The sequence below is a fragment of the Micropterus dolomieu genome, linkage group LG18 (genome assembly GCF_021292245.1).
Source record: "Micropterus dolomieu isolate WLL.071019.BEF.003 ecotype Adirondacks linkage group LG18, ASM2129224v1, whole genome shotgun sequence".
NCBI lineage: Eukaryota > Metazoa > Chordata > Actinopteri > Centrarchiformes > Centrarchidae > Micropterus > Micropterus dolomieu.
In genome coordinates, this window is record NC_060167.1 from 17174404 (window position 1) to 17184232 (window position 9829).

Genomic DNA, 9829 nt, shown 5'->3' on the forward strand with positions numbered 1-9829 from the left:
TCTTGGCAATGACTGCGTATTTCCCAAAATGATTCCTTTAAAAGTAAGAGCAGTTTGTATTTCATCTGCATTCTTATCTCTGTCCCTTGAATGTAACAGTGTCCATCATCGTTGACTCAAACTAATGCACTGGTATCATGGCTTCAGTGGGATGTTGACAGTAATAATCACTGCAGTAATCTGGGTCCAAGAAAAGAAAAGAACCTCTGCTGTCTGTTTAAGCTGCTTTGCCTCTGTTGAACTTGTGACTTTTATCACTTGAACTAACAAACCAGTGTACAGTGCTTTTAGCCATCTTGTTGAGTTTAATTGTAGCCATAGCATCTGTGTTAGTGTGGTGATGTTTGTGCTCAGGGCTGGTGTGTTAAAACTAAATGTTCCTACTAAAAGCAGCATAGAACATGGGAAAGCTATTATTATTGGTGTTGAACTGTGTGCGTGTGTGTTAGCATGTTTATTCATTGTCTTGAATTCCTTTTTTCCTCATTTTGCATGGATGTGGAAAATGCCTGTACTCCATGTCGTGTTTAATATATTTGTGGTGGTTGTTTTAGGAATGCCAGCTTTTTATGTTTTACAGGAATTGTTAGAGATGAACATGTGTCCACAGTGTTTAGATGTTGAGATGTGCAAATCGGACTTCAGTTTCATTTATTTGCGGTCAGTGCGTGAAGTATAATTCATCTGCAGCTGTTAACATTGTATGATTCCGGTTTTAGACTTTCCTCCTCAATTTTCATTGTACAAGTTGGATAATGGAACAAGTCGATGGCTTTGGTGCGCTAAATTGCATTGCACAGCTTCATTCAGTGCGACAGTTACACAGGCTTCATGCTAACATCGTTTAGGCAGCATCGGCTCTGGAAAAATGAACTCACATGGGTCAACACACATTTGCATTAGCGCAAGTAGGAAAATTAAATTAGGTAATAATAATAATAATAATAATCCTTATTTGTAGAGCACTTTTCAAAAACAAGTTACAAAGTGCTTTAACAAGTGTAATACCCCCTAAACTGGCATTTTTCATCATAAAAAAACATCTGACATTAATGACATTGCCTTTCAAAGATAATAATCCTCATTGCAACACTGTTGCAAACAAAAGCTTTGGACAGTGGCAGACATGCGCTTATTTATAGATGGATGTTCTGTTGACTTTGTATGCATTCTTAAATGGAAAGTAATATCACCTCTTAAATGTGCTGCTCATGATCACTGTGCAAGATCTGGTCACCTCAGTGCCGTTTCTGTCTGAGCGCTCATTGTTTGGCTTTTGAGTCCTTCTAATCATCTCTAAATCCTGTATGTTATGGTGCAAATCAGTTTATGGTAAACAAAGTGTTTTTTCCTCCTGTCAAGCAACACAGCCACATTTGCAATATCTGAATGTTTTGTGAATAACTGCTTGGTGTTGCCTTTGGTTGTAAATTAACCTTCATTGTTCTGTGTTATAATACCTGAGACAAGACAAAGTGGCCTTATATGAATTTATTAAACCTGGATACCTGATTAATGAAACTTGTCAAAGAAAATAAACATCTTTTTCTTTCTCTGCATGATCATTCCTGATTTGCTTGGATCCAGACCATTACATTTCTGATATTTGATCTTCATACAGCATCTGACTGCAAATATTAGTTGCCTTAATCTTTCCTGATTGCGCAAACACCAAAGGCTTTACCAGTTTGTGGCTGAACTGCCTGAAAGCAGTTGCCCAAGTAAAAATACAATCTACAGTCAACAAATATAATGTATAATTAAGAAGTACATAATTAAAAATAATGAGAAATTTAGGGTTTGTATCCAAGCAAATTCTTATTGTGGCTCCCTTTACAAATTATGTTTGTACAAATGGTGTTTTCTTTGGTTTTTATGCTTTGTGAGTCCAAAGCAACCATTGGGATTCTATATGGCAAACTCTGATCAAACGTAAGACTTATAGCCATTTAGCTGCCTTACAACAATGACTGTCTGAGAATGTGTGGGATGAATTTTCATGAAGTTGTTGTTGTGATCATGGGATCTAGTATTATCATGTAGATAATGTTGTCAAAAATCCACAAACTGTAAATGTAAATGTTTACACTAAACATACATTTATATACTCTTCCAAACTGTCTTCAAAGAAATCTTTTTGAAGAGGCTTTAAAGGGTAATTGGTCCAGCACTGAGCGAGCGCACTGCAGTCAGCAGCAGCGAGACAGGGCTGCAACGTAAAAAAGTACATCCACTGAAGTGCTTGTTTTAGACCTTTTTTTAACGAGTAAGATCCTTTTTGTTTAGCCAGAAAGGGTTGCTATACCGATCTTGTCAAAGACACCAGACTCCCTTTACAAAAATAGTCATTTTACCTCCCTGGTCTCCTGTTGCCTCAGTCGGGTAGTCATTGTGTGACTTTGGTGTTTTTATCCCTTTAAAACACCAAAGCTAATAAAACAAACTAACCGACAGAGGCAGCGGTACACCAGCAACTCCTGCGTTCAATGGTATGTGGTGGCATTGACAAGAGCAACATACAAATCTACTCTTAAAAAAAGGTCTATCTCTGTAGGGATCCTTTCTACAATGTTGTCAGACACGTGTAATAACAATCTGAGCCTGTCAGTGGCAAAAACAAGCACTTAAGTAGACGTACTTTGACAGGGCGCAATAGCCCGAAAGGATTATGTTGCAGCCGTGTCTCACTGCTGTCGACTGCATTGTGCTCACGCAGCACTGGAAGATTTAAAAAAAAAATCTTTAGTCACACAGACACAAAAACATGGGAAAAGAAGGTTGAAAAATACCAAAGTTACCCTTTTACTTATAGTTAACATACTCAACTATAATCCGGGATCCTGAAAAGTGTCAAAATCAGCCGTTGGAAACTCATCCCTGCCCAGACACATCCTACTTAGCATGTGTAATCACTTGTTTCTTTTGTTCTGCATGACTGGTTGCTTTGCTGCCTCCTGTGTTTGGGTCGTTGAGTTGTTTGACGCCATTACTCTTTCTTGGTTGTATCATCTCTCCTTTTGTTATTTACTTTCTTTCATTCTCATCTCCCACTCTTTCCTTTACTCTTGTTGTCTCTTTTTTAAAATCAACACATTTCCTCCTCAGGGTGACATGAGACATAAAAGCATCTAACACTTGGCATGATGGGCTTGTCAACACACCTTCTCGTAAGCGTTGATCTGCTACCCCCTGCTGGTCATTGCAGTCTAAACAGTCAGAGCCTGCTTTGCCCCCAGCCTGTTCTTGACAGATGAGTTGGTTAGGATGGTTCTTTGAATGTGAGAGGTCATCGTGTGAATTAGCATGTCCAGACTCAAGCTTATTATCTGTATCATGTTCTGCTTTAGTCTTTGGTGAGTGTTATAGGCGCCTGGTTTTCTAGCTGCTGCCCTGAAACAATAGGTGCGAGATCTTAGATATAATGATGCTTATTTATTTGTTTCCTTTACTTCGCCTTTTGCTTTTTTGCTTTTCTTGCCGTTATGCAATATATTGGCATTGATCTATAATCTAATATAACTTTTTATCTCAATCTTTTAGGTGCACCAGTGAAATCACAGAGTGTAGAGCCATCAACAGAGTCAGCTAAGAGAGCATCTGAACCAGTACCAAAGCCCAGCCAGGCCCAAAAACCTGTCCCAGGTCCAGCTCAGAAACCAGTCCAGAGGGCCGCCTCAGTTACAAAGCCTCCAGTGCCGAGGCCTCCCCCAATGACGAGAGCCCCATCCGTCACAAAGTCAGCCCCAGGTTCTGCTTCCACCCCAGCCCCAGCAAAAGCTTCACCATCATCCCCAGGTAAAGCAGCAGCAGCAGCCTCAGCAGCTCCAGGCTCTTCCCCAACCAAAGCAGCAGCAGCAGCAGCAGCAGCAGCCATAGCTCCAGGCTCCCCTCCATCCTCGGCTTCAACCCCAGCTCCAGCCCCAGCTCCACCCCCAGCCTCTCCCCCAGCCTCAGGTCCTACCACAGAGCAGCCCAAGCCCCAGCCTCAGAGCTCCCCATCTCCAGCTCCTGGCAAACCAAAAGAGCTGCCCCCCAAACCCACACCGCCTGCAAAGCCTATCCCTCCTGTACGCAGGAATTCAAGGCCACAGCTCCAGCCAAAGCCGCAAACCCCGCCTCCTCCCAAAGCTTCACCTAAACCCCAACCCGCTGCCCAAGTCCCAGCACCCACTCAGACCTCAGATACCGCCTCAGCCCCTGCCCCAGCACAGGTTCAGTCCCCAGCCAAAGCCAGCCACTCCCCGCTTAATGCCCAGTCTCCAGCTAAGGCTCAGCCCCAGGCCAAGCCGGCCTCTCCTTCCCTAAACCCTGAGCCTGGCCCAGATGAAGCTGCTGCGGCCCCAGATGAGGCTGCCGCGACCTCCGATGAAGCCCAGGCCCCCGTGGAAGAACAGCCAGCATCCCAGCAAAAGACCCATCCTCTGCTGAAGTAAGAACCGTATTATTAGTGAACTGTTGCAGATACATGCACTTCAATGGGCCATACCTTGTGACAAATTAAATATCAAAAGACATTCTTCTGTAAAAAGATAATATGTGTATGTCGAATTCCAATCATTTGCAGCCTTCCTATTTAGCATTCATAAGCAGTATATAAAAATGTAATACATACTATAATGTAGTTTTAAGCAGATATATGGCAATTTTTAAAGGTTTAGAGATGTATTGGTTAACAACTTTGACTCCTCTTGTGAACCATCCAAAACTGAATGTTGGCATATAAACAGTTAAAAAAGAAAATATAATATAACGCAGTTGTTATTATATTCAATATGCGTTCATAGAAAGTTTTCATTGAAAATACTGTAAATTAATATACACTTCAGTGTCTGTATATCGGCCCTCTATATAATGATAACATGTTTAATTTTATGTTTATATGTTAATATACTGCTTAAATGTGGGGAGATTATTGTACAAATATTGTTATCTGTGACTTTTTGTCCCTCTTACACATTTCCCTGTTTGTCTTCCTTTTGCCTTTAACTTATCCTATTATCATTCACATATCCTGTGTTCTCCCCTTCCTTCATTCCTCCCTGCCTCCCATCCTTCCTCCCTCTTCGTCACCTTCTTCTCCTCCCTCTTTTTCCCCTCATCTTCCCCTCCAAGTAAGTCCCAGTCCCTGACCAATGCCTTCAACGCCTTCAGCGACTCTTCTTTCTTCCGCGGTGTCTCGAGCTCTGGAGGTGACGGCCAAGAAGAGGTGAAGGCCGAGACCATTCGCAACCTCCGAAAGTCCTTTGCCAGCCTTTTCTCTGACTAGGCACAGCCGAACCGTAGTCAGCCCCTTATTGATTCTGGCCCCCCTTTTACTACTGGCCAGTGATTGACTTGATTGACATTAAATGTGAACCAGTCTGAGATTAAACTTTGTGTGTTAACTGTTCTGTTTCCCTCTGTCCTGGTCCCTCTTCTCCTCCACTTTCAGCTTCTCTGTGTGAGTAATTGTGAGGCCTGCAGGGTATGATATTCAGTTAATAATGCTGTCCCAGAGTAAGTCGACTGAAGGTGTTACGTCATTGATGAAGAATAGAATAGAATAGAATAAGAAAATGTTTATATTTCCCAGAGCACACTTTAAGGAACACTTTCTGAAGTATATAAAAAATATAATTCAAGATCATAGATGGATGTACAGTATAGACAGTATATATATACTGTGTATATCTTATATATGTAATATATACAGTATATAAATATAAACATATATAGCTATAAAGGGAGCTAAGCCAATAATATAAAAAAATCAGTAGCACTTTTCAATAAGCTTTTGTCAGTGGCATAACTCTTTCATTCAGTGACTAGATTCATACACGTTTCAAAAATAATCAGATACTTGGCATTTGATGGTTTCCCTCACAGTGAATCTGTTTTGGTCAGTAAGTGAAGTATGTGAGTAAAAGAAGAAAAAAAAACTTCTTGAATTAATCATTTGTTTCTTTGTAAATCCAGCCGTTGTGTGTCTCTGGTCCTTGGCTACTGACTACTGGGCTCATCATTGCTGCCCCTTCTTTTTGTCAACAAGCCTTGAGGTTCATTGTCACGTGAGGGAGTTGGAAATATGTGAATGTTCATCTGTGTTGTCATGCATGGCTCCTTCAAGTGGCTCGGTGTGACTTTTGGAGCAGAAGGGATCTCTTGTCAGTGTTGAGTTTTGCCCTCCTTGTCTCTCTCTCTCTCTCTCTCTCTCTCTCTCTCTCGATGTTGTAGCCTTATTGTGAACATGTTTTCAATTCACAGCTACATTTGTTAGCTGTGCAGACCTGGGTCGATTACAACTTGAAATCCGTTCATTTACTTCAAGCGTCTGAATAAGTACTAACTATTGAGGCCGAGACTGATTGCACCTTTTGTTGTTTTGGGAGCTTTGGGATTGAGCATAGTGCACGAGACTGAATAAATCAGTCCTAAAAAGCAACTGAATGCATTTCAAAGAGTAAAAAGACTCATGTCTGTAGCTGTGACTGGTGATCTCTTGTTTCACCTCTGTGTAGATCTATCAACAGTATTGTACTTTGTTGATTATTCTCATTAAAAGACATTGAGACAGTAGTGCAATAACACCTCAACGTGACTGTTGAGCACTGTCACCCTATTATAAATATAAATATGACCATACATACAGGACTTGTGTATCTGTCAAATACCTTATTCTTACATTCCCTTTAAGGTTCCGTTCAGTGGCAACTTTCCAGGTTGCTTTTTTACTGCAGTCAGAAGCTGGCTCCGATGAATATGCCATATAAAACAGTTGATTTTTGTGATTATCCTGCTTGGATTGTGGAACTGAATTTAAGGCAACCTGGAATGAACACAGTACCTTGACTGGTTATTTTCAGTTGAGTTGCAGCATTTCATGTTCCTATGAGTAAAAAATAAAAAAACACTTAAGAACTGCTTACCAACCTGTTAATCCATCTCCAGTACTATGTTGCAGTAAATTATAACATATTGTATTTGTATGTATGTATGTGTCATCTCAGGAGTTTATTTTTTGTAATATATGGATTTATTTATTTATTTATTTATTGAGGCTCCATATTAATGGTACAGTATATATTGTTTGTTTTGTAATGTGTTTTTATTTGTAACGCAATACTGCTTTGCATGATCTGGTGACTGATACTGTTTTTTCTTTCCTGTACAGATAAAAGTTAATAAAGATGTGGTTCCATCATTCCACTGATTCACTAAGTAAGATACATCATGCTGATGGCTGTGCCATCAGAACAAAAGAGAAATTGCATCAATTTAACACATAAACATCTGTTTACCGGTATTCATTATTAGGGTAATTACTCAGTCTGTGGAATCAGCTGTTTACTGTCTTCTGGGGCTCTGGAGGAGCTTTGTCAAAATTAAGTCTTATGACGTCAACAGGGTTAGGCTTGAGGACTGCAACATTTTAACAGAAAGTCTTTGTTACAAACTGCATGGGTACTCACCATGCAGGGAAGATGAATGAAAAGTTGCAATGCGGGGATAAGTAGAATTCAGTGTTCTTGTGGCTTGGCCCATTCTATAAACAAAAAAAAACAGGATATCTCGGCCTCTGCTGCTTCAGTTTTGTCATATAAAGACACAAAATAAAAGATAACTAGCTAGGGTTTTCATTATAGGTGAGGAGTACAGCTGCCTCTCCATAGGTCTCAGTCCTGGCCCAGTAGACATCTTAAAGTGTCATGAAAGGATCAGGAAGAGACATGCCGTAACTCAGAAGTATGTCTGATATGATTAATGTAGGTGGGGAGTTAAGTGCTCTCATGAATTTCAGTGAGGCTTTAACAGCTTTCTCAAACTCTCTCAAGTATCTGCCCTTTAGAAAAAAATTCAGTAATAGGCTATTATGACTAATAGAACAAAAAGGCAGTTCTGCTAATGTCTATGGTGGATACAAAATCAGGTGGACAACCATATAAAATTTACTAGTATTCAGCTTAAAGGGACTATATGTAAGTTTTTCAATGAAATTAATCAAATTTTCATTGCCTTATTGTCAATGGGCTCAAAACTCACTTAAAAATGAAGCGCATGCCTGTTTTCTCCTGTGCGCGCTCTCAAGCCTCTCGTACTACAGCGACAACACGGCAGCTAACGACATGCAGTCCACTAACACCATAAAACCACCGGCTCACAGCAAAACACAGGCTCCACGTAAGGATACAAAACATCAATAAAGGTTTATGTGCTGAAGCCCATCAGACCAAACAGGTTCAGATGATGTCAATCATTAGTAAAGCTGGAGAAACACAGAGAAAGTCACGTTAGCTCGCAGGCTAACACTGAGCAGTTGCTAATGTTATCTGGTGCAAAGTTATATAACCTTAGCTTTCCATATTACTTCACCAACTAACGCGACCCGTGTTACTATCCTGTGTGCCACTGTTGATTTAGCTTGCAGAGAGGATGTAACGGTAAAAAGCAAATGTGGAGCGATTTGTTTACTAACGTTAGCCTGTAGTGATGCAGCCAGGAGCAGCCAGCTAACGCTACAGTAGCTCGGAGTTGCCGCTGTTTGCTTCGTAACATTCAGTTTATGTTTATTGTGGTTTTTATATACAGTCTATGGGTTTTACCAATAACGTTACTCAGGTACACAGCCTCTCCACCTCAGTCGCTGTAACTAACGTGACCTACATGACATAAAACACTGCAACAAAACGGCCACAACAACCCAAGGGAAGAGACCAGCTAGTCACACAACTGTCTTATCTGGGCTTCACAGTGTACTGGAAGAAGAGTGCTCCTCTCCCCTCCCAGAGACTCACCTACCTTGGCGTGGTACTGGACTCCTCTCTCCGGAGAACGCGGCTCTCTCAGGAGATGGTGGATGTTCTGGTAGAGCTGCTCCACCGTGTTGTCCCTCGCAGCTCTGTCGGTCATGAGGCTTCTGGGCCTCATGTTGGTGGCTCACGTGGTGTTCCCCCTGGGCCTTCTCCATATGAGAAGGCTGCAGCGCTGGTTCATCCGATCCGGTGAGACAGAGGCACCTGATCTGGCCTACTGGTGCGACCCCCTCTCTCTTCGGTCGGGGTTCCCCCAGGCAGGGTCACGTCCCATATATCGGTCTTCACAGACGCCTCCCTGATGGGCTGGGGCGGGACCTGCCTTTCTCTGGTGGTGGGCGGTCTGTGGCAGGGCCGCAGGCCTCTCCACAAAAACATGCTGGAGCTCCTCACGGTGTGGAAGGTGATCCGACATTCTCCCCTCTGCTACGGGACCAGCACGTGCTGCTCCACACCGACTACAGGGCCGCGGCAGCCTACATAAACCGCCAGGGCGGGGTGCGCTCGGCGCAGCTGTTGGGTCTGGCCAGGCGGCTGCTCCTGTGGGCACACACTCACCTGCTCTCCATCAGAGCAGAATACAGGTGCTGGTCATATAATTAGAATATCATCAAAAAGTTGATTTATTTCAGTAATTCCATTCAAAAAGTGAAACTTGTATAATGTATACATTCATTCCACACAGACTGATATATTTCAAGTGTTCATTCCTTTTAATTTTGATGATTATAACTGACAACTAATGAAAACCCCAAAATCAGTATCTCAGCAAATTGGAATATTGTGAAAAGGTTCAATATTGAAGACACCTCGTGTCACACTCATTAATCAGCTAATTAACTCAAAACACCTGCAAAGGCCTTTAAATGGTCTCTCAGTCTAGTTTTGTAGGCTGCACAATCATGGGGAAGACTGCTGACTTGACAGCTGTCCAAAAGACGACCATTGACACCTTGCACAAGGAGGGCAAGACACAAAAGGTCATTGCTAAAGAGGCTGGCTGTTCACAGAGCTCTGTGTCCAAGCACATTAATAGAGAG

The 9829-nt window shown here is 41.9% G+C and overlaps 2 protein-coding genes across 12 annotated transcripts in view; one reads left to right on the forward strand and one right to left on the reverse strand.

The window, feature by feature from the left end:
* The window catches only part of syn2b (synapsin IIb), an 84038-nt gene extending 78654 nt beyond the window's left edge, over positions 1 to 5384 (forward strand). Inside the window, exons 13-14 of the mRNA XM_046076315.1 lie at positions 3541 to 4429; positions 5113 to 5384. Of these exons, the coding sequence (XP_045932271.1) occupies positions 3541 to 4429; positions 5113 to 5266 (1043 nt within the window). The 3' untranslated portion in view covers positions 5267 to 5384. The remainder of the gene's footprint in view (positions 1 to 3540; positions 4430 to 5112) is intronic.
* Positions 1 to 9829, reverse strand: part of LOC123987425 (metalloproteinase inhibitor 4-like) — a 39405-nt gene that overhangs the window by 21437 nt on the left and 8139 nt on the right. For 4 of the 11 annotated variants that reach the window (XM_046076327.1, XM_046076321.1, XM_046076322.1 and 1 more), the window contains exon 2: positions 8776 to 9347. The exons of 3 other annotated variants lie outside the window; for them this stretch is intronic. In XM_046076327.1, the coding sequence (XP_045932283.1) occupies positions 8776 to 8944 (169 nt within the window). In that variant the 5' untranslated portion in view covers positions 8945 to 9347. Of the gene's footprint in view, positions 1 to 7448; positions 7523 to 8771; positions 9348 to 9829 lie in introns of those variants that run through there. 4 more of the 11 variants (XM_046076324.1, XM_046076332.1, XM_046076331.1 and 1 more) reach the window with 3 other exon arrangements.